At 42.1% G+C, this 24486-nt stretch overlaps 1 protein-coding gene across 1 annotated transcript; it reads left to right on the forward strand.

The window, feature by feature from the left end:
* Window positions 1-596: 596 nt before the first annotated feature.
* On the forward strand, window positions 597-21127 carry HACD1 (3-hydroxyacyl-CoA dehydratase 1). The gene is made up of 7 exons (XM_039245889.1): window positions 597-877; window positions 10300-10417; window positions 10606-10624; window positions 10912-11000; window positions 13976-14097; window positions 19359-19537; window positions 20759-21127. Exons 1-7 carry the CDS (start codon window positions 621-623, stop codon window positions 20839-20841), a joined length of 867 nt encoding a protein of 288 aa, XP_039101820.1. The 5' UTR covers window positions 597-620; the 3' UTR covers window positions 20842-21127.
* The last annotated feature ends 3359 nt before the right edge of the window (window positions 21128-24486 follow it).

Here is a 24486-nt window from a genome sequence, read left to right on the forward strand (position 1 = left end):
TGGTATCTCGTCCTGTCTTTCCTCCAGCTTCTGTCTAACATCCGGCACTGCCCTGCGCTGGAGTCCATGCCTCGAGAACACTGGCTCCAGGGGAATCCACACAAGTGAGGCAATCCTACCATGTTCCCGCTGTGCATGACCCCCTGGCCCGTACGAGGGAAACCGGCTGAAGTGCGCGCGTCTCCCCCAGGGGGTCTTAGGGAGTCTTCGGCGGCAGGATCCCACTACCCGTCCCAGCGTCCAGAAACTGCCCTCCCCAAGGCAGGGCGGGGCAGGGCCGCGCCAAGTCCAGGTGCGTTCCGTGCGTCCCGACTAAACACGCTAGCGAGGGGCACGTCGCCAGCGCCCGGGACATCTGGGGCGTCTCTAACAGGGGGCTCCCGCAGTTAGAGAAGCAGAGAGGTTTCCGTGGGAGCGAAACCACACGGCCGCCTCGAACCCGTACCCGGGGGCTCGCGGGACCCCGAGCCCCGGCTCCCAGGCCCGGCGGCCAGGCCCCCCGCGCCGCGCGCGCGCTCCCGAGGGCCGGGGGCGGGGCGGCCGGGGCGGCGGCGGGGGGCGCCCGCTCCTCCCCCTGCGGGCGGCCGGGCAGTAGGCGCCGAGCCCCCTGCGCGCGGCACATGGGGCGCCTGACCGAGGCGGCGGCAGCGGGCGGCGGCGCTTCAGCGGCGCGCTCGGCCGGGCCCCCTCCCACTCCGCTGCCGCTGTCTTCCATCTCCCCCGGGTGCACAGCCACCATGGCGTCCAGCGAGGAGGACGGCACCAACGGCGGCGCCTCGGAGGCCGGCGAGGAGAGGGAGGCCCCCGGCAAGAGGAGGCGCCTCGGCTTGCTGGCCACCGTCTGGCTCACCTTCTACAACATCGCCATGACCGCGGGGTACGTGCGCCGCGAGGGGCCCTCCCTCCCTCCGCCCCCCGTCCCCCACCCCTCACCCCCGCGCCGCGGTCCCCGGGCACGCCGCGGTCCCCGGGCACTCCGCGCTCCGGGGGCGCTGGCGGCTGCGGGGGGCGCGCGGCGCGGGGAGGGGGCGCGGGCGGTGGCCGTGGGGGAGGGGCGCGGGCGCCGCAGCGGCCGCCGGCGTTGAATGGAGCGGCGGGGAGGGGGGGGGGTGCCGGGGCCCTGCTCGCCGGGCATTGCCTAATACGGTGCACGGCGTGGCGCGGCGGCCCGGGGCGCGGGCCGGAGGTTAAGTATAGACCCGGGCAGGAATGCGGGGCCGACCCGCGGGGGAGGCGGCTTGGGCCGGGCCGCCGCGGGCCGCGGCTGCTGGTGAAGAACCTCCCGGGTGCCGCCGTCCCCGAGCCCGGCGCTGTCCGGCCGGTGGCCCCCAGCGTGCGTCTCCTCGTGCTGCAGATCGCAGGGCAGAACTTTCTTCACTGTTCGTGTCAGCGCGGTTGTTTCATTTTGTTTGAGCCCCAGAGCTACTTTCTTGGGACGATCTTTAAAAAACCCAGCCGTGCCGGAGTCCAGCACTCGTGTCCAGCATCTTTATGGCCTCTGTACTTCACGGCTGATACCCTGTACTTACTTTTATTTCTGGCCTGGAGTGTGACTTGCAAGTTAAGGTTACACAATGACTCCCGCTCTTCAAAGAGCTATCACAGTGACGTGTGTGTCGACGGCTTTTCAAGACCTTTTGAGAAAAAGCTCTTCTGTTTCTAAATTGCATTGCCTTTTTAAGAAGTTAATTTCCCCCTAGCACGTGAAGTATTAACCTGTACAAATGTAGGGGGAAGTTTAATATAAACTTTGTCCCAGGATCATAGAAAAATGGGATTGACCAAGAATAAATGGTTTGACCCAGTACTGAGTACCTATTACATGCTCAGAGTGATCCTGCGTACCAAATACAGTTGATGAAAAAGATATTTACCAAGGATTTACTGTGTGTCAAATACTGTGTTGGTTACTGTAGACGTACTGTGTTATTTTCAGTTCTCTCCCATCCTGTGAGGGGTACATGAGATACTGCACTTGACAGATTAGGAAACTGAGGCACAAAGTGGTTAAGTAATTTGCTCAAGATCATACAACCAGCAGGTGTCAGACTTGGATTTCAGCCTACACAGTCTGACTTCAGAGATTTGCTGTTTCTCTGCCTTACGCTTTAGTAACTTGTATAATCTTGAAAGAGACAAATAATATATTCAGAGCAACTGCAGAACGACCGACTGCCCACCACGCCGGCTGTCTTTAGGTACGGTGGAACCTGAAAGAATGTTCTCTCTTGTGATAGCCTCACGCAGTTAAGAAACATTTTTAGAATACCTGCTGTTTGTTAACTGGTGTGCTGTCCCTTCCCTTTCTAGTCCACTGTCCCGTTTGAAACCCCAGTTAACCATTGAAACTAGCATAACTGTTTAAAGCCTCCTGCGAGTCCCCATTACCTCCTCTAACCGAAGGGATTTAGGCCCTTTGTCGTTCAAGGGCCTTTGCAATATCCTCCCTGATTCTCATTTCCAGTTTTACTGGGCGTTTGAAGTCAACTCTAACTCCTAATGCTGGCCGAGCACCCTGCATTTTTCTTTTCACGGCTCTCTCCATTGTTTGCTCAGGCTGTTCACTCTTTGTATAACATCCTCCTCATTCCTCATATGATTTCTAAATCAAGCCAACCTCTTGGACATTAGGTCTCCCACCCCACCTGGAGCAGAATGAAATGCCCTGTCCTTTGTGTTCTCACACTTCATTCCTATCTTTCCTTCCTGCCCAGCCAACTACTGCATATCTGAAACTTAGATCTGTCCCCTGCCTGTGTTGAGAAGGTCCCTTGTCATTTTCATCACTGTTTAAGAGCAAAGGCAACCAAAATGGAGTAATTCATGTAACTCTTTGCAGGCTTTCTAGAGGCAGAGATTTTTTTTTTTAAGTTTTTTAATGTTTTATTTATTTTTAGGAGAGAGAGAGAGACAGCGTGAGCAGGGGAGGGTCAGAGAGAGAGGGAGTCACAGACTCCGAAGACAGGCTCCAGGCTCTGAGCTAGTTGTCAGCACAGAGCCCGATGCAGGGCTTGAACCCATGAACTGTGAGACCATGACCAGATCGAAGTTGGACACTTAACTGACTGAGCCACCCAGGTGCCCCTAGAGGCACTGAGATTTGAAGAAGGAATAGGATTGGCACATATGGAGGGTAGATACTTCGAGTGAGATACATTCTCGAAATACGCATGAGATGCAGAAAAGCCTGATATATTCTCTTAATCTAACTGAAGGGCGGTGTTGGGGAATAGAGGCAGATGAGGTTGTGGTGTGAAAAAATGAGGCACAAAGGTATGCATCGAATAGTATGGGTAGCAGAGAGTTAGCTGAGGTTCTTTTTGTTTGTCCATTTAACTTGGTTATTTTGTTCTCTTTTAGCAGAACTTTGAAATTCATTAATTTCTTGTAATAGGTTTGAAAACAATAAAATAACAGATTAGCAGTATCTATCTACAGAACCATAAAAAAAAACTTGCCTAGGGGTGCCCAAGTGGCCTAGTCCCTTAAAATGTTAGCCCTTAACCGGCGGACGACTTCCGTGGACGACTTCTGTTCGGGTCATGATCTCACAATCTGAGTTCCAGCCCCTTGTGCATCGGGCTCTGTGCTGACAGCTCAGAACTTGGAGCCTGCTTTAGATTCTGTCTCCCTCTCTCCCTGCTCCTCCACTGCTCACACTCTGTCTCTCCCTCTCTATCTCTCTCTCTCCTTCTCACAAATAAACATTAACAAATTAAAAAAAAGAACTTGCCTAATTGTCTAAGCTTAGCAAGACCTTCCTTTTTTTCTTAGCTTTTATGTGAGTATCTAATTTCCTTCAGACTTCTCGCTCAAATCTCCATTTTCAGGGAGGCTTTCCCTAGCTATCTTCATTCAAATGGAATATGTCCCCATTACACTATTATTCCTCTTGCCTGCTTTATTTTTTCTCATTGCACTTATTGCCATATAACTGTACGGTGTATTTTACTAATTGAGCTTGTTGCTTATTGTCCTTTACCTCCCCCAGTTAAAGTGTAAGCTCCAAAAGGCATCTCACGGACCATTGTAGTTATGATCTGCCCAATCATGTAGCCTATTTTCATGTAATATTCTACTAGATATTTCTGTGTGGTTTTCGTAAATATATTCTTTTATGGTTACATCAGAGTGTATAGAGTTAATGAATAATAATGGATTAAATCATTCCCCTAGTGACCATTTGCTTTTATTTGTTCTGTTGAATTACATGGTACAGGTGAATTCCCAGGAGTAGAATTACACCTTTGAAGGATGTGAGGGTTTTTATGGTGTTTGTTCATAATAGATACTTGACCAGAGAAGTGAACGTACTCTCTGTGAGTGTGGTTTTTTTTCTTCTTTTTTCTTTTCTTTTTATGTCTTGTCTTTTTTTTTTCCTTTTCAGGACTTTTGAGTCCAGACCTGTTAAGTGCATTGCCCTTGGTCAAATAAAAGACATAAGCTAAATATTTTAAACTCTGTCCTTGCAGAAGTGTGACCTGGAGCATTTATATATTGCAATAAAAGATGGTGCTCAGCAGAGGTCACAGGTCAGACAGGCAGTGGGAATCCGAGAACGCTTTGTGGTAGAGATCATAGCATGTAACTGAGCTTTGAAGGATCAGTGGGATTTGATAGGCATGGATGAGGAGACAGTGTGAAGCAGGGTACAGAAATGTGACATTCCTAGACATGTTGTTGAGGCAACAACAAGTGGGCCTGAAGTGTGTGTGTGTGGGGGGGTGTGTGGAAATGAAGCTGGATGGGAGCCTGGACCATTGCACAGGGCCTTAAATGCCGTGCTAACATATATGGGTTATAATCTGTAAATAGCACAGTAAGGTGTTGGTTAAAGGCTCTGCTTGTCTCCTTTTTAGCCAGGTGGCCTCAGATAAGTCACTTAACCTCTCTGACCCTGAGTTTTCTTACCTGTAGATTGGAACAACACAATTACTTTGCTAGAGTGCTACAAGGAATAAAGAGATCATGGCTCTGATCAGCAGGGCGCTAGACACAGAAAGAGAAACTATTTAAGATAGTTTCAGAGTATAGATAGTATGAGTTATTAGAGTACCAGACCCAAGGTTCAGGCATATACATTTCCCCAGATGTTAGGTAACAGACACGTATTTTATCCCACACGGCGGATCTACCACAACTTTGTTTATCCATTCATCTGTTGAAGGAACGCTTTGGTCCTTCCCAGGTTTTGGCTATGACAGTGCCATGAGCATTCATGCACAGTCTTTGAACGTATGCTTTCGTATTTCGTGGGTGAAAAGCTGTGGGTGGAATGGCTGGATCGTATGGTAGTCACATTTTGATTTCTTAAGAACTGCCAACCTTTTCCAGAGTGATTGTGCCATTTTACATCCCGATGGGTAGTGAATGAGAGCTCCAGCTTGTGTCCATCTTTCATCAACGCTTGATGGGGTCAAGTCATTGTAATTTTACACATTCGAATGGGTGTATTGTGTTATCTCTGTGTGATTTTATTTTGCATTTCCCTAGTGACTCATGACACTGAACATCTTTTCATGTATTTACTTACCAATTGTATATCTTTTTTGATATAGTGCCTGTTCAAATCTTAACACCCATTGATTTTAAGTGAGGTTGTTTGATTTTCTGTTACTGAGTTCTACGAGTGTTTTTAATATAGTAGGGATACAGGTCTTTTCTCAGATACGTGATTTGTAAATATTTTCTCCTAGTTGTGGCTTGGCTTCTCATTCTCCTCACAGTGTCCCTCAAAGAGCAGAAGGTCTTAATCTTGACCATGTCTAGTTTATCTGTTTTTTTTTTCTTTAGTGAACCTTTCAGCTTAATTTCATTGGCATGAGTGTCTATGTGTAGTAAGTTGTAACACATATTGGCTGTGAAATAAAACTTTAATTTTGTCTAGGAAAGCAAGTTTAGTGGTGTCAGTGAACAACATATGGAAGTCCAGGGGTACGAGTCTCCAGATGGCTACTTTATAGGGCGTGTCAAGAAGACATGATAAAATTAGAATATCATCACGTTTCAATAACTGCTGAACTAATGGACCTAGGCAATGATCGGCAATGACTGCTAACATTACAAACAAGACGGACAGCCAGAAATCATGCGCTCTTTAGGGAAGTGCGCAGCACAACTTAGGAATTAGCCTCCGATGTGAATCTATCTGATCAAGCCCCTGAAACTGTCAACAGGAAATACAGGGGACAGAAGAACATAATAAACGGCACGTGGGTGTCTGGTTAGCAAAACCTAGACAGAGGGTGAGTCTGCAGGATAAACCACTCAGTGTCCTCAACAGACAAATTTCACAAGAAAGAAAGGGAAGGAGAAAGGAGTGGATAGAGGAAGGGAGGGGAAACCTATAAGTTAAATAAGTCATGAAAGAGCACAACTAGTTACAAACTATGAACCTTATTTCAATCATTTTTAAAAAGCATGAGAGGCATCTGGGTGGCTCAGTCGGTTGGGTGTCCAACTTCAGCTCAGGTCATCATCTCATGGACTGTGAGTTCGAGCCCCACGTTGGGCTCTGTGCTGACAGCTCAGAGCCTGGAGCTGCTTCAGATCCTGTGTCTCCTTCTCTCTCTCTGCCCCTTCCACACTCATCCTCTGTCTCTCTCTCTCTTCAAAAATAAATAAACATTTTAAAAAAATAATAAAGTGTGAGGAAGCTTGTATCCGACTCTACATCTTGTGATCTAAGATGTGGTCGTTAAAATTTTTCACATGGGATGATGGTATTATGGTAATGTTTAGTAAAAGCAATCCTTTTATTATGAATCAAACTATAGGATGTATTAGAGTTCCTTCAAAATAACGAGGGGCAGGGGTGGTGAGGAGAGAAGTGAATAAGGTTTGGATAATTCAGGATTGTCCATAAGATAATAATGGTTGAAGCTGGACAGTGGGCACATAGGGGCTCATTCCACCATTCTCTGTACTGTTGTATATATTTGAAGTTGTTCATAATTAAAATTTTTAAACAAGTGTTGAAATACGAAAAGAAGATACAGGTTTAGGTAACCAAGTTCCTTATGGAGCAGGCTGTCTCCAAGAAATCTCAGAAGAAAACAGGGCGCCAGAGACAGAAGAAAGAATTCCTCCAATAAGATTTTTCAGGGACATGGAGGGCATACTGGCCTGGCAAGAAGGCCGTGTGTTTAGTGAGTTACGGCACATACCTCCTGTGATGCCACTGCCTTGTTTTCTCCACTTGCTAATTTAATGGTTTCTTGAGTCAAGGATTATGTCTTATTTATTTCTAATTTCCCAGCACATAGCACACTACCTGGCTTAGCAATAAGTGCTGAATGTGAAGATAAGGAAATGACCTAAGCAAGAGAGCAAGCAGTCTTCTACATACAGAGCACATGTGTATATATTTTCCAAAGGGAGTATTTTCTCAAGGACTGAGCATATCTATCTGGGTTCATATTTGGGTAATCAGTAGCTCTGGCATATTTTTTATAAACAGAACTTTCCAGAAAAGAATTCCCAATTGCAGAAGCTCTAATTGCCTTTGAATGTTTTTTGCCTTTGAATTGCAGTCACTAACGAATGTAGGACGTCCAAAGTTAGTTAAACGTAGGGCCCTTATGGGAGACTTTGATTGTCACTCCCTTGTGATGGTGGGCTTAGAAAGTGATCACTGATTAGTTCAGATTAGCTCTTGGCCATATCGACTGAAAAATAGATAAGAGGTGGTCCTTTCTAACCCCACCCAGAGTGTTAATTTTTTTTTTAATTTCAAACAAGTTAGTAATTGGGATCATAATACCACAGTAGGTGGTACAATACTGCCACCTATGGGACACAAGTAGAATTTGTTACCATGTTCTTCAGCATAGATTTTTATGTCACACTATTTAACATAGAGAACTTGCCGTCTACATGAGTCCTTGGGTGAATGCTTTGGTACGTTAAAAATAATCTCTCGAAATGATCTTTTGTAAAAATCTAATTTGGACTTTCCTAAACAAAGAAGAGGACAGTGGATGGAAAATGTGAATTTAAACGTCTTACTAAGCTGTTTGTTTTCTTATTGTTAGTATATAGGGACTTAGAATTGGAGATAATGAAATCATAACATTTTAAACCTGGAAGGCATCTAAAATATCACCCAGATTATCCCAGCACAGAATTCAGCGTTGGCCACTATGGGATGAAGCCATCTGTTGAATCTAGTAAAGCCGGGGTATTGTAGGGCGGGAATAGCCTGGGGGATTAGGAGACCTCATGGGTTCTGTCTAACTGGACCGCTGATCTTAATACTTAGGGTAGTAAGTCACTTGATGTGACTGTCTCATCTTCAACAGTGTCCTTCAAACCTTTTTGATAGTACACTACTATCAGTTATAATATTTGAGCATAATTCTCCTTATAACTTTGTTTTAAGTTTATTTATTTATTTTGAGAGAGACAGAGACAGCATGAGCAGGGGAGGGGCAGAGCGAGAGGGAGAGAGAGAGAATCCCAAGCAGGCTCCATGCTGCCAGCACAGAGCCCGATGTGGGGCTCAGACTCACGGACCATGAGATCATGATCTGAGCCGAGGCCAAGGGTAGGGCACTCAACCACCCGAGCCACCCAGGCCGCCCCTCTCCGTATAAGTTTTGAAATTTACTTGTAATTTAAATATATGAAATATTATGAGTAACCAATATCGCAAGGCATAGTATATACCTAGAGCCAGACCAGTACTGCATCGTGGTTCAGGAGCATAGACTCTGAGCTCAGCGGTGGGTTTACATTCCAGCTGCCTGGCTCTGTGTCCTTTCCTGCCCATTTCCTCAGCAGTAAAATAGGATAATAGCAGTCCCTACCTCACAAGGCTTTTGTGAGGGTGAAATATTCACATGTTAAATACGCATTTAGAATATTATCTAGAACATGAAAGAATTCTGAAAGTACACCGATGATTCTCCTCACTGTTACCATTACCATTTCCACATTTCGGAGGGCTCGCTGATAGTTTCAGACCTTACCTGACTTCTTGTCATGGGAATGTCCCTGCTTTCACCTTGGTATGTGCTGAGGAGGAATGCAAGTGCCCGGAGCAGAAGTGCCCACCGCCATTTTCTTCTGCTCACCTTGGTGACCATGGTCATCACATTCAACCAGTAGTTTCTTTGTGGGAATCTTTAAGCCATTTGTCCATTTTATGAGTGTTCTTTAGTTAAAAAGTTAAAACTGCATAAAAATGTTATCATTCATAAACCCATTTAACTAGACACTTTGGAGACCACGGGATTAAAATCCTGGGGTTTTTAACACATTTATTTCCATGGGTGTGTTATTACAGATTTTAAAAAGTTATAGATGGTGCACCTTTTTACAACCTAAAAAGTGCTCTTGTAATTGTGCCCGAAAGTGGAAAAACATGAACTCTCGTGAGTGTCTCTGGCAGATGGAGCCTCAGGTGAGAAACCTGCTCTCCACAGGTGTAGTTTGTGTTTGAAACGCCTTTGATTCACAACACAGAACCTCTGTTTCATGTACAAATATAAGTTGAAAAGGGAAGCCATATGTACTTGGTCCATTTTGTAAAACAAACTCTTTTAAGCCAGGCCCGTATATGGCCTTCTATATGTATGCCTTGTGTGGCCCAACTGTTGTTCTTATTTCATGCAAATTCTACAAAAACTAATTAGTATGAAGGATGCCTGGGTGGCTCAGTTGGTTAAGTGTTCAACTTCAGCTCAGGTCATGATCTCACGGTTCTTGAGTTCGAGTCCCGCGTTGGGCTCGGTGCTGACAGCTCAGAGTCTGGAGCCTGCTTCAGATTCTGTGTCCCTCTTTTTCTCTCCCTCTGCTCTCCTCCCTCCCCCCTCCCCACACCTTTCATAATCTGTCTCTCTCAAAAATAAACAAAAACATTATAAAATAATTATTATGAAAGATTTTTACTTACACTTATATGTAAGGATATACTGTATATTTGCGTAAGTACGTGCTTATACTCAAAAGTTTTGTATCTTAGGAAATACTAGTATAATTATGAAATACTTGATAACCTCACTTTGGTACATAAAGCTAATTTCTTCAGTCCATAAGTTTATCTGCTGAAACCAAACATGAAGTGGGCATCGTTTGACATTTGGATCTCGTGGGTCTCCAATATGTTGTGTTCATCCCCCTTGGAGAGTCTGTATAAAAACAGTGTCATTTCTTCCTGTGGGTTTTGTTAAAAAGAATAATGAACTGAGAACATAATGAAACATACCTATTATTACTCTAAACTACACCATTTCTCTTCAGGAAGCTCAGCGGCGTTCATTTTGGTAGAACTTTATAAAATCCTTTTGTTTCTTCTAGGTGGTTGGTTCTAGCTATTGCCATGGTACGTTTTTATATGGAAAAAGGAACACACAAAGGTTTATATAAAAGTATTCAGAAGACACTTAAATTTTTCCAAACATTTGCCTTGCTTGAGGTAAGTTTCCTATGATGCTGGTTTTCTATTGTTATGATATTTATTTGAAAAATTATTTGTGGAGCAAAACCAATCGTATTTTGCTGAAGACATACCACCTACGGATTTGTAGAAAGCCAGGGTTCACAGGGATTTATTTTATGTTGCATGCTATTGACTTGTGATTTTTTTTTTTTATTTGCTTGCAGATAGTCCACTGTTTAATTGGTGAGTTTCTGATTTAATTTTTATGGTTGGTATGAATTGACTCCAGAGCAATGGTTGACTTTATTTTTTTTTAACATTTAACTTTGGGAGAGGGAAGAGTGTGAGAGCAAGGGAGGGGCAGAGAGCGAGGGAGACAGAGGATCAGATCCCAAGCGGGCTCTGTGTTATCAGCACAGAGCCTGATGTGGGGCTCAGAGTCACAAAGCGCAAGATCATGACTTGGGCCGAATTTGGATGCTTAGCCAACTGAACCACCCAGGCACCCCTGACTTGTTTTTCTCTTTAAGGAATTGTACCTACTTCTGTGATTGTGACTGGGGTCCAAGTGAGTTCAAGAATCTTTATGGTGTGGCTTATTACTCACAGTATAAAACCAGTAAGTGACGCTAACGTGTTCTCTTCATGTGCCTTCATGTAGCTTTTTATTAATAGGAGTCTAAAATATTAACATTGCTATATTTCAGGAGGCCGAACCACTAGACAGAAAAGGGCTGGGTTTGGATTTACGTGTGAACGTACATTAACTTAGTGCATTAGTGGAATGACCTTGTAACACAAGCAAACTAAGTATTTATGTCCACAATCTACTCTCCTCTGATGTTTCTCAGTTTTAAAATTAATGTTCATATTCCATCAAATAGCTAACCAAAAATGTTCTTTTCTGTTGATGTGTATTCTGAGGTCGTCAGTGTAAACAGTTGATTGTTCCTCATTCACCGTTGCGTGGCATAGCAAGAGGCATAAAAAAGCAAATGTAGCTCTGTAGATGTGAGCAAATGGGGAAGACAAAATGAAAAGTTGGAAGAGCTGAGGAATTTAGGACAAATTAGCATGTTATTTACTGAGGCATGACAGGAGACAGACCGAAGTCTAATTAGTGGCTTAAACCTTTTTAGACAAACACACACCATGATCACTGTGTCAGGACACTGGGCCTTATAAACCCATGGCAGAAACATTTCCCAGACGGGCCCTTCTGACCTTCTGACAGCCTCCAGCGTCTCCTGTCTACTTGAGGACAGATCTCTGGCCTCCTCTCCATTCCTGAGATGCCTTTCTTGTCCCTAGTCCGCCTGAAATGATACCTTAACTCCCTCCCCTCGCCTGCTAGACTTCCTGGCCCGCGTCCGCGTGGGGACAGATCACTGCCCTCCTGCCCTCTCGCCGCTCTGCACGTTAGCCCTTCTGACCAGTGCCTTTCACTCACCTCAGTCCACCTGGGCCCTCACCGCTGGCCGCCACGCACCTCGCAGCGAGTGCCTGCGCTTTTCCCAGATGGCTGCGCAGTGGAAAAGCAGGAGCCCAACATTAACAAAATTAAAGAGAGACTCTTCCAGACAGCGAGCATTCGAATGTAAGAGCTGGGCCAGGACTACAAAGGGTCGGAAGACTAAGGAAAAAGAAAGACAAGATGGGGTGGCCAACATACCTGTGGAAAAGAAGTGAAAGAGAATCTAGCAGGTCGCTAGCCCCCAAGAGAAAAACGGCCCATCTGCTCTTTTTCGTCCTCCACAGGGTCTCTGCCTGAATCTTGCTATTTAATTTTCTCCAACAATAGTTTCCCACTGGCACCTTTCCACCACTCTTTAATTAATTTAGCCAATGTTTATTAAGTGCCTGTATACACTGGGCACTGTGCTGATGTCTGAATTTACAAAAAACGGCTGCGGCAGTCACAGCTATTGGGCACGCTGGCTGTTGGGAAGTGGGGGGGGGGGGTGTGCAGTCAGACAGATGTAGAATCAGTCGAGAAATACCGATTGCACATCTGTTCTGTGCCTGAGACTGTGCTGGCGATCTGGCCGTGAATAATACAAATACAGCCCCGGCCGTGTGGAGCCTGTGGCTGGGCGAGATGGTAAACGAGCAGTTGTACAAATACAGTTGACCTTGAATAACATGCGATTGAACTGCACGTGTCCACTCATACACAGATCTTTTTTTCCGACAAACGCAGTAAAGTACTGTAAGTGTATTTTCTCTTAAGGTTTTCGTGATAGGATCGTCCTTCCTCTAGTTCACCTTATTGTCAGAATACAGTACATAATACATATAACATGCAAAATATGTGTTCTTCAACTGTTCATATCTTACCTATAAGGCTTCTGGTCCACAGTAGTTATTAGTAGTTAAGTTTTGGGGGAGTCAAAAGTTATACGCGGGCTTCTGGACTATACGGGGGGAGTTGAGCCCCCTAACCCTCCTGTTGTTCCGGGGTCAGCTGTGAAGGTTTCATTACGTTAGTGTCAGTGCTTTGAAACAGGCCGAGTGTATTGTATCACACTATACCTGGGGACTTAGTGTGACCAAGGGAGGGAAGGAAGGCTTCCCCGAGGAAGGAACGTGTAAATCGTGTGGTGATGGATATGCAAGGGTTGGGCACACAGAACTTTAAAATGAAATGGCAAGTGTTATAATACGGATCTGAAGAAGGAAGGTGAGCAAGTACCTGCTCAGGGTGAAAGGGGGGTTTGGGAAAGGTTTTCCAGAGGGTGTGATGTTTTAGCTGGATCTTAAAGGATGACAGAGGGTTTTCTGTGGGAGCCAGTAAGTAGCATTGCCATGGAGGGATGTGTTAAGATGTAAATGTTCAGAGCATGTTCTGGAAATAATACAAAGTTAGTACTGAGAGAGAGAAAGAGAGGTAGTCGTGGAATGTTGAGATTGCAGGTTAAGTTGGAGAGATTTCTGAGCTCAGATTATAAAAAACAAAAAACAAAAAAACCCCCCAATCACCGTGCAGAGGGGATAGGATTTTACCCTCTTCTCCTGCTAAGCAATGAGGAGCCAGAGAAACCTCTAAATCACAGACGAGCTACTTCCAAGTGTGTTTTTGTTTGCTTGTTTTGCTTTTAAGAGAAAACTTCCATCCATGAAGAGACTAGAGGGCAGAGCGAGAATTCAGGAGGCTGTTACAGTAGTGGGGATGGGAGAGGAGCCCTGAATCACAGTGGGGGGAGCAGGAAACAGGGAGCCGACCGGGGCAGGAGCTAGTGCTGAGGAAGAATGGCGCGTCAGGTGGCCAATAGAAAGGCGGAGCCGTAATGTCCGATTGTTCCCATGCTGGTTTTGAGGGGCCGATGTTGTCCTCGGGTGGTTGGTTAGCGGCTGGACAGAAGGCTGAGGAAGAGAAAGCAGTAGAGATCTGACCTTCCCTATGCCCCGGTCGTGGTCAGGTTGTGTGTTAGAATGGATGACGTAATGGGGACTGCATGAAGTTTGCCGTCTAGCCTCGGTCTGCCCCTAAGGTTCCAGTGTAAGAAAACACAGTAATTAACTAAATTGTAATGTCTTCGTGGAGGAAAACGTTCAAGGTTAAACGACACTGTGGATTTCTCTGTGATTCTGCAGATCCAGAATGAGGAGAGCGTGGTGCTTTTTCTGGTCGCGTGGACTGTGACAGAGATCACTCGCTATTCCTTCTACACATTCAGTCTTCTCGACCACTTGCCATACTTCATTAAATGGGCCAGGTGGCAATGTCTTGTGGTTGAAATGCTCACAGCCCTGTGCATGCGCGTCTTGTGTGCTAACACCAGAGCATTGAAATTTGTGCCTTAGCCCCATGATGCCAGGATGCTGGATTTTGGCTATTAGCCGTGTAATAACTTGCATTCTAAAGGCTTAGTTTAATGATCAGAGGAAAAAAAAGCATATTAATATATATTTTGAGTAAAATCAGTGCAAGGCAAATTATATCAGTATCCTTAAATAACCTGCATTGGTCATTTATTTTTCTTCAAAAGCAAAATACATTTTTTGGAATTATATTAAATAAACACTGTGCCAAAAATGGGGCCTTTTGTCTGAATGATTTAAAATATTGCAATAATTGAGTATTCATAATTTTTAGGATCTTATATATACTGTGTCAGCTTCTTTTTTTTTTTTAAATATTTATTTATTTATGTAGAGAGAGAAAGAGAGCTCAAGCAGGGGAGGGGCAGAGAGGGAGAGAGAGAACCGCAGGCAGCCTGCCTGCTACCAGTGCAGAGCCCAGTGCAGGGCTCGAACTCACAAACTGTGAGATTAATACCTGAGCCAAAATCAAGAGTTGGACGCTTAACGGACTGAGCCACCCAGGTGCCCCTATAATGTCCGCTTCTTTGATACATTTTAAGTACCAGAGACAGAAATTTTTAAAGGTCATCCTTACCTAAACCGCATTATTTGGAACGTGACAAAATTTGTATTTCAAGGGTTCTAAATAGATCTATCCTAAAGCAGCACCTTTTATGTTGGTTTTTTTTTTTACGTTTGAATTCTTTGAGCACCCGATATTTTCCAAAGTTATTATGAAAACAAGACTGCTCTTTGAAGAACAAATCACGCCAGCCAGCATGGATTTGTTCATTTCCTTCCCTTGTCCTGCTGACTGTCGCTGCAAGAGTGACGTGTGTTGTGTGCATCCTGCACACCCGACATGCAGGTTTGAACGCAAGAAAAACTCTGTGTTCTCACGACACGGGAGACCAAACGTAACGCCACTGACAGCTATGTGATATGCCAGGTGGTGGGAAGTGCAGCTGGGGTGAGCAAGATATCCCACGTACGGGTGCCCCCGCGTGTCTGTTCTCCGTAGGCAGGGCTCGGCGATGTTGCCATCCTTTGCATTTTTTGTTAAACCACAGAAGGAGTATGTCTTCACAGCAGAAATCTCAAAAGCACAAAGCATATAGAGTCAACATGGAAAGTTTCTAGGTGTCTTCCCACCTCGCCAGCCTGCTTCCTGGGGCGGGGGGGGGGGGGGGGGGGGGAATGTTTGCTGTGTACCTGCCCAGATCTTTTCATGTTAACGAAGATGTGAACACACAGATGTGAGTTCCTAAAACCATAAATAGAATGCCATTGTATTTGCCTTTTGTTTATATCTTGGAACTTTTTTTTTTTAAAGTCAACACAGGAATATTTAGATCTAGCTGTAACTCTTAATGCAGTATTCCACAGGACGGCTGGCCAGCTCTCTGTTGCTAGAATTCAGATAATTTCCAGTTTGCTAATAGTAGAAGGCCTGTCGTGAGATATTATAAACAATGCTATATCCATATATCTGTTTTTTAAGAAGATTAAAAAAAATTTTTTTTAACGTTTTATTTATTTCTGAGAGAGAGACACACAGCATGAGCAGGGGAGGGTCAGAGAGAGAGGGAGACATAGAATCCGAAGCAGGCTCCAGGCTCTGAGCTAGCTGTCAGCACAGAGCCCGACGTGGGGCTCAAACCCACAAACCATGAGATCATGACCTGAGCCGAAGTCGGACACTTAACCGACTGAACCACCCAAGCTCCCCAAGAAGATTTTTTAAATGTTCATTTATTTATAATTTTTGAGAGAGCACAAGCAGAAGAAGGGTAGGAAGGGGGGAGAGACAGAATCCAACTCAGGCTCCAGGCTCTGTGCTATCAGTGCAGAACCCAACTTGAGGCTTGATCCCACAAACTGTGAGGTCATGACGTGAGCCAAAATCCAGAGTCAGACGCTTAACTGACTGAGGCATACAGACGCCCCCATATTTTTGTTTTTTATTTCTTATTAAAAATTTTAAAAAATATTTTATTTTTGAGAGAGACACACTATGAGCAGGGGAGGGGCAGAGAGAGAGGGAGACACAGAATCGGAAGCCGACTCCACACTCTGAGCTGTCAGCACAGAGCCCGATGTGAGGCTCAAACCCACAAACCATGAGATCATGACCTGAACTGAAGTTGGATGCTTAACCGACTGAGCCACCCAGGCACCCCATTTCTATTTTTTAAAACTCTGATATTTATGTTAACACATTCCTAACTTATCTGAAAGTCAGCATACAGCTAGTGTCAGATTTGTTTTTGATTCCCATATATTAAAAGCCTAACACTTTTCTTAAGTAATGACTCCTTTTCCCTAACTCATATATTATGCATGTTCATAGATCACGAACTGTAAAATATACAAAAAATCCAAACTAAAGAAAAAAACCCTTTTAAATTGTTTATAATCCCTGTCCATCAGGATACTCACTGTTAATTGGATTTATCTTCTTTCAGACTTTTTTACATGCCCCAGCTCCTTTTTAGACCTTTGCGGCTTACCATTTTGTTTCTTGAAAACGCTTTAAAATTATTATTTGAACTTTAACGTACTGTCCATCGTAAGAAGGCTGGGCTCCCGTTGATGTCCATTTGGTTGGTTTTTTTCTCACTGTAGCTGAACATTTGTTCACGTTGAGCGATCAGGCCTTTCACGCGGTTGGCGGGCTGGAGTATTGCTGGACTAATCCGAGAATGTCCCTCAGTGCCATCTTGCATGGTCCCCGTCTTCCAGGCCTCTAGCACCTTTGAAAATACTAATTCATGATAGAGTTTCTTCATTTCCTGTACTTACAAAATCTGTTTGTGGAAGGTAAATATCTTTAACGTTCTGTCTGCCTGCCTCTTGGAATGCATTTTGCATGTAGTGCAAAGCTCTGCCATTGCACGTTTCAATTTGCTGTTTAGAAATCCTTCTTCAGTCGCGTTAATGTTAAACCAGGTACTATAAACGCTTTCAACTTTGGAATGCACATGTTAGCGTGATACATGTCAGTTAATCCTAATCGTGAATCATTTTATTTCATGTCAGAAATCTTAAAGATCCCAGCTGTATTTGCCAACCTCATTAAAAACCTAAAATAATATTTGTATTTATGTTCAAATGTTGAGGCTGTTGTTCTCAAGTACAAGTTCACTTTAAGAATGGCTTCTTATTTATTAATAGCCGGCCTAGTCTGACAGTTTGAATATACTTTGATTCTATTTATGGGTTAGAAAAGTCCACTGAATAGGTACTTATATATTGTATTATGTTTTTAAGTGAATTTCCATTATGATTTCCAAAATTCATTCCCTTCAAAAACATTATAGGTGACCATTAAGAATCTTTAAGGAGGCATTATATTGTTTTCTCAACAAGTAGTTATATTTTCCAGGCTGCCTCAGAACTTAAAGAGTTGGTGACATGTGGTCTTTTTAAAATGCAAAGAAAGTAAATTGTATGATTCTTTCTCGTTACATTAAAAATAGTGGCTGGAGGCCTTAGACTAGTTCGCTCTAGGAGTGATGTGTTTTTTTCTGTTGAAGAACAATGCCTCCAAAAACCTCACTGGAAAGTCACATAAACTTTAAAAACCACGTAAATAAATTTGAACGTTTTACCTGAGAAGGGCTTATAAAGTGTTCAGTTATATGATTTTATTTTATTATTATTATTTTTTTAAAGTTTTATTTATTTCTGAGAGAGAGAGAGAGACATTGTGAGCAGGGAAGGGTCAGAGAGAGAGGGAGACACAGAATCTGAAACAGGCTCCAGGCTCTGAGCTGTCAGCCGAGAATCTGATGGCGGGGCTCAAACCTACAAACCACGAGATCATGACCTGAGCCGAAGTTGGATGCTTAACCAACTGAGCCACCCAGGCGCCCCATCAGTTATATGATTTTAAATTGAGTTAGGAGATTAAGATTGGAACAGAGTGATTTAAATAACATACAAGTATCTACAGAGAGAGTAGTAAGAAAGCCGAGGATATTCGCAAAGCAAGGAGGGGTAAACAGGGATGGTAAAAGGGTCATTGGTCTTTTCTTTCTCCACTTAATTTAGTTTGGCAGACAGTTCCGTTCCTCTCCCATCTCTTATTCTGGAACGTCCTTGACGTGCAAGAACAAGGTGACTCTTAAGTTGTCTCCGAGTTCCTACCATGCTGATGAACTTAACTTTTCTCTGTAAATATTTTCTTAATGCCAAGAACATGAGTAAATAAAATATGGATTAATCTGCTTTCTTTCTTTTTCCGCCGAGATTTTGACCTTTATTTCCTGTGGCAACTGCCTTGGAGAAAAATGACATTCCTTGATGGAGAAACATTGCCTTGGGTCCTTGAGGCTCCTTCTCCTGGAGGCCGGCAGAGGCTTGCAGAGCCTGTCTCGTTGTGGCGGAAGGGCCGGCCGGCCTACTGTGTGTCAGAGGCCCCGCCACAGCCCAGATGAACAAACCGTGATCTGGGACTGTGGAAAGAACCTTCTCAGCTCGGTTTGAAGCAAACTGATGCTTCCTTTAACGTGGGAGTTTTGGAAACAGCTTGTCTTACTTGTTTTGTTACGAAAGCAGTTTTAGGCAATATATTCGTCAGTAGTTCCTGAAACGTTAGGTAGTTTTTTAGTTTTCTGAAATGGTACTTCATTCCCTTTTAATTAGTAACCATAAGGGGGTTTTCAAAGGCCTCCAAAGAACCACTTTGGTAATTTCAAGATGTAGGTATAAAGTTAGGATCACAACGGGTCTTTTAAAGCACCGCCCTTGACTGAGAAGTGACTAGCTCAGTTCTGATTTCAGGGGTCAAAGAAGTTACCTTTACAAAACGTTATAATACATACAGGTACTTCACAGTATTCACAAGACATGTCTTTTGCAATAAGAAACTACATATACATTTTTAACATCTATACCATTATTTCAGTACTGTAAAGGAAGTTGATTTCTTATTTTATTAAGATCTTGTCATCTAAAATGAAAACTGGTATGAGAAAAAAGGAAGATCATTAAATTTATAAGCAAACGATTCAAGTAGAGAAAACATTAACCTTCTGCGAGGGGCATTGTGAATATGTATAGGACAAATTTTTAAGTTTAAAGACAGTAGCAAAAGTAGCAAAAGAATGATGATGTCAAACCCAGTCGTTGCCCTGGAAAAATAATTCTTTGAGGTCTTTCTTTTCTCCAGATACAATTTTTTTATCATCTTATACCCTGTCGGAGTTGCTGGTGAACTTCTTACAATATATGCTGCCTTACCGTACGTGAAGAAGACAGGAATGTTTTCAATAAGACTTCCTAATAAATACAATGTCTCTTTTGACTATTATTATTTTCTTCTTATAACCATGGCCTCCTATATACCATGTAAGTGTATAGTTATTAGTACTTTGATTTAGCAGATGCTGTGGAAGTTTTTGTAAAGTATCATCATATGCTGGCTTAATAAGCAAAGCAACCTTATGGCTTACAGATACATCAAAACTTCTGTTCAATCCCCCATGGATTCATAATTTTAAATAATTGAAGAGTGAGTCAAAAAAGACTCTTTCCTAACTATAAGGAAAAAGGTAAGTAAATTGATAACCCGAATGACTACCTTCTCAAAATCATTTAAAGAGAAGCTTAATATGGCTTTTTTAAAAAGAAAACATAGAGCACACATCAGTGAACTATTTGCCAGCATTTAGAATTATTTATCTGAAGGTAAACATTGTATCCAGAAAATATCAGTTCATTTCTATCTATTCCTTGAGCATATACTTGGAAAACTTATTCAGGAGTACTTTTCAGTCTTGTGTGTGTTGCTCTATGTAATGAAGCTGCTTTTTAAAAAGTATTTTTTAAATATTTATTTTGGAGAGAGAGAGTGCAAGCATGCATAAGCAGTAAAAGGGTGGGGCGGGGGGGGGAGGCGGAGACAGAGAATCCCAAGCAGGCTCTACACTGACAGCAGAGAGCCTGAAGTGGGACTTAAACCCATGAACTGCAAGATCATGACCTAAGCTGACATCAAGAGTTGGACGCTTAACCGACCAAACCACCCAGGCGCCCCATTAAAATATTATGATTAATTCAGCCTCTTCACTAATTTCTCATCCCTTTTCAGTAGGTTGCAGTGAATGGGTGAGACTTTACTCACTTCATTGAAATACCAGCAGTGTTAATATTTTTCTGTCAAATTTTGATAGTCAGTAGCAGGAAATACAAAAGTAAAGCGAGGCTGTTATTTACCCTTCTCAATAAAATTAGTGTCTGTGAGGGAGCGAAAGAAATAAGAAAAGTTTATAGTATCCCAAATCTGCATCAACACGATATAAAATATTTTATGTAATGAGGATGCACATTAAACCTGACCAGGGCCTGGGGCCTCCAACTTTTAAGCTTTTTCAAAATCAAATGGACATCACATATTAGCATATGGTATGTGGAGGCACACATTTATGCTCTTTCCCCGAGCTCTGGGAATACTTGGGATGGCAGAGGTGGTGGATGATGTGCTTGCCCTCAATGCTTGCTACAGGTAAGAGCTTTGGAGTATAAATAATTTTCAACAATACCTTCCCTTGTCTTCTTTCTTTCAATTAGTGTTTCCACAACTCTATTTTCACATGTTACGCCAAAGAAGAAAGGTGCTTCATGGAGAGGTGATTGTAGAAAAGGATGATTAAGTGATCCCTGCAAACAAGGTGCTTTTTCCAGAACAACCCGGATTACTTGAGTCCAAGTTTTAATAACAAGAATAAACAACTTTATGCAATATTACAGTTTGTATGATTTCCTAGAGTATAACTTGAGATGTGGTATTTGCTAATATTTGTCTTCACATTGTGCCCAGGTCAGTTTTCTACAAAAACCGTGCATGTGTTTATTATCAATCTCAGGTCAATGATGATCATGAAAATAATTGAGTGTATTACCTGGGAAAAAAAATACTTTTTTTTTTTTTTTTAGTTTCACTAAAGTTTTTTTTTTGCAGCATATGCTCCAAGGTTTCTAAATCAATATTTACAAATTAGTTTAATGATTTAACATTATGATACTTGCCGGTGATATTTATATGATACTTGTAAATGAAAGTAGATACAGAATTATAATAACCTGTTAATAAGGTATTGGTAATTCCTGGCATTTACCAAGATCTGTTTCTTACAAGTGAGAAGGCAGCATTTTTTTAATAGTTTATTGTCAAGTTGGTTTACATATAACACCCAGTGCTCATCCCAACAAGTGAGAAGGCAGCATTTTTGATTAGTAACAATTTTCAGAAGCATGGTATAATTGGCTATGGTAGGGCTTTTGATAAATATCCGAGCAGATTTCACAATTAGAAAATGCTCTTTGAGTATATGTCTAGGCTGTTAAAATTACATATACCACTAAGCAAATTTCTTTTTATTTGAATTAGACTTCAAGGACCACGTTTTCAACTGTAAGGATTTTAAGGGATTATAAAGAATATAAGTATATACTTTGCCTCACTTGTTAAAAAAAAAAAAAAAAAGAATAACGTTGGGTCTGACCATAATGTTATAGTCCCAACTCTGGCTGGGAAAGGTTTCTCTGTACCTAGAATCATCTCATAAAAATCATGGTAATCCCTTTGTGATATTTAGGTAATGAAACGTTTTGGGGTATAATGTGACAGACTCATTTTATTCTGAACTCCATTAAGTTTCAAGCAAAAAAAGTCTTATAGGAAAGCTCCTAGCCATGTGGTTACTAGAAAGGCATACTGACGATACTTTAATACTTACTGCTTTAATTCTCATGTAGGCCCTTTAAATATTTTTCCCCTTACATTAAGGTATGCTGCTTTACTGACCTAGTTTAGACAGGATATTAAATATGTGACTTTCTTATATTAAATAAGAAAAGGATTTTTTTTGCCTCCTGTAGGTATGGGGGTGTAACTTTGGCTTTAAATGTTTTGTAATGTTCGCACTTGCAATTGACATGTAACATTATACTTGTCAAAACTGTTTTGTGTTACCACTTTCTTCATGTGGAGATTCGTGGTTGGGAATAGTTTTGCAAACTTTCATTTTAGATAATGTAATTTTTAAAAGGTGCTATTTCTTTATTACATTACGTTTTAATACTCCTCTGCAGCTGAACATTTTAATGAGCACTGTGTATTCTATATATTAGTTTTCTAATTCTCAAAATGCAAATGTTCATTCTGCCTTTTACACTGCTTGATCTATTTTATCTTGAATTTTTATATGGAAGAAATTTTCAGGGAGTTTCTCCCTTTGGTACCACAGTATAAGAAGTTCAAGTAAATATTGATCCTGTTAGATGTCTGTCCTGTTCAAAATATTTTAAATCCTATTCCTAAAACGTGTGTCAGTTCTACTTGTACCCACTTCAAGCAGCTGTAATGGCTCTTTTTCCTTTAGTTGTGGAATATCCTGAAGTAGAAATTGTGATTAACTTTAATAAAAATGAAAGTGCTTCAAACTATTATTTAGTGACCGATGTTAGCATATTATCCCTAAACGTTACATTTAGTTTATCTTCAGTATCTTCTGTATTCAACTAATTCACACCTGTCCCTTGTGTAGAAAACAAAGGGCTTAACTGATAGTTGGATCATAAAGAGAAGGTATTTGAAACTCCTTTGCACTTATTTCCTGCACCTACATCTTTTAGATTTCTCCCAAAGTCATCCTAACTTTCCTTTTACAGTAGACAAGCCCGGACGTGAGTCATATAGAACTTCCATTCAGTCCTGTAGATTTGGCATTCGAAAAGCAAACATTGAGACATTTCGATACTAGCAACTTTCAGTTATATTTGGTGACATTCCATAAAAACCTGGTTGTTTTAAATTTTTCTTAGCTTGAAGGATTAATATACAATACGTACAGTGTGTACAAGACTCTTTTCCCCCTTTTACCTTTCATGGCCTTATTTTGATATTAATACAATAGCATCTCTGTTATAACTTAATATTTAGAGGCATGCCAAAATAAACATAAGACGGTCACTTTCACCAAAAACTTACATTGCTTGACATCTGTAGATTCTCAGAAACATTATTTTAACACCTTTGGACTTGTAAGCCTCTGTCTCATGGTTTGTGATGATACAGGCAGGATGATACAGGAATCATGCAATAACCTGCCCCTCCCCCCCACGCATTTATTTTGTGCCAAGTGTGTGCCAAGTGCTGCAATAGGGAATTGGTATCTTTTTCCTGTCATCCCTCTCTCCATCCTACACAGTAGGCCTCTGACACAGTTGTTTGGTCTAGGTTAAGAAATCACACTGCAAAATAATTACAAAATATCACTCATTGGGGATCTGATGTGGCAGAGTTTTTTGTTAACTTATTTGTATATAAGTATGTCGGCACCACTAAACAGATAACATTCTGGTTTAAAGCTGCCTTCAAATAGACTCGAAATCAATTATAGATATGAAACTGATAAAAGGAAGCATTAAGGTGCAAGGAAAAGAAGGAAATAACTATCAGAAAATAACTATAAAAATCAACATTTGAATTAGTTTTCAAATGAATGTGCAAAATGCAGAACTTTTTTCCATTAACCTATATAGTGATCTGGAACAGACATATAACTGATAGGATTAAAAAATAAGTACAACACAGTTCTGTAATTTCTAGGATGAAGGCACTGAATGGAATTGAAAATTTGGTTTGTTTATATTTTTAGTTTAGATTTACCAAAACAAATAGATACAATAAGTAGTTCCTCTAGATACGAAGCTTAAAAATATATCCCAAAAGTTTGAGATCTTTTTAGTGTTTCTATGATAGCTTTGAAAACTATTTTTTATCACTATTTGTTTTGAAATAATTTAAAACTTAACAGGAAAGTTGCAAGATGCTAGAAAGTCTTAGCTTGAATTCCTCACTTCTAACACTTTGCCCCATTTGTGGGAGCAATCTCTCTCTCCCTCTCCCTCCTTCCGTCTCTCTCTTTCTCTCCATAATATTTTGTGAACATTTGAAAGTAAGTTGAAAACACGAACTTGTGATTGCGTAAGAACAAGGACACCCTCTTACGTTGCCACAGTGCCATGACCCAAATCAGGACGTTTCACATTGATACAGTGCCTTTCTCTAGACTGCAGACCTCCACGAACCTCCTCACCAGGGGCTTCGGAACACATACGTGCTCTGGGTCAAGTTCTAGTCCTGCTTCAGGTGTTACAATTCCCTGTCCCCTCTCTGCTCTAGAGGGGCTCCCTCATTTTTTTTCACGCTTCATGACTTTGACATTTTCAACAGTACAGGGGAGTTACTTTGTAGAAAGTCTCTCACTTTGGGTTTGATGTTTCCCCATGAT

Source organism: Hyaena hyaena, unplaced genomic scaffold (genome assembly GCF_003009895.1).
Source record: "Hyaena hyaena isolate Hyena2069 unplaced genomic scaffold, ASM300989v1 scaffold_277, whole genome shotgun sequence".
Lineage (NCBI taxonomy): Eukaryota > Metazoa > Chordata > Mammalia > Carnivora > Hyaenidae > Hyaena > Hyaena hyaena.

Coding starts and splice junctions, on each gene's coding strand:
- HACD1 (XM_039245889.1), top strand. CDS start 621: ATGGGGCGCCTGACCGAGGCGGCGGCAGCGGGCGGCGGCGCTTCAGCG. Junction 11,001..13,975: donor TTACTCACAGTATAAAACCA/GTAAGTGACGCT, acceptor GTGATTCTGCAG/ATCCAGAATGAGGAGAGCGT. Junction 14,098..19,358: donor TACTTCATTAAATGGGCCAG/GTGGCAATGTCT, acceptor TCTTTTCTCCAG/ATACAATTTTTTTATCATCT.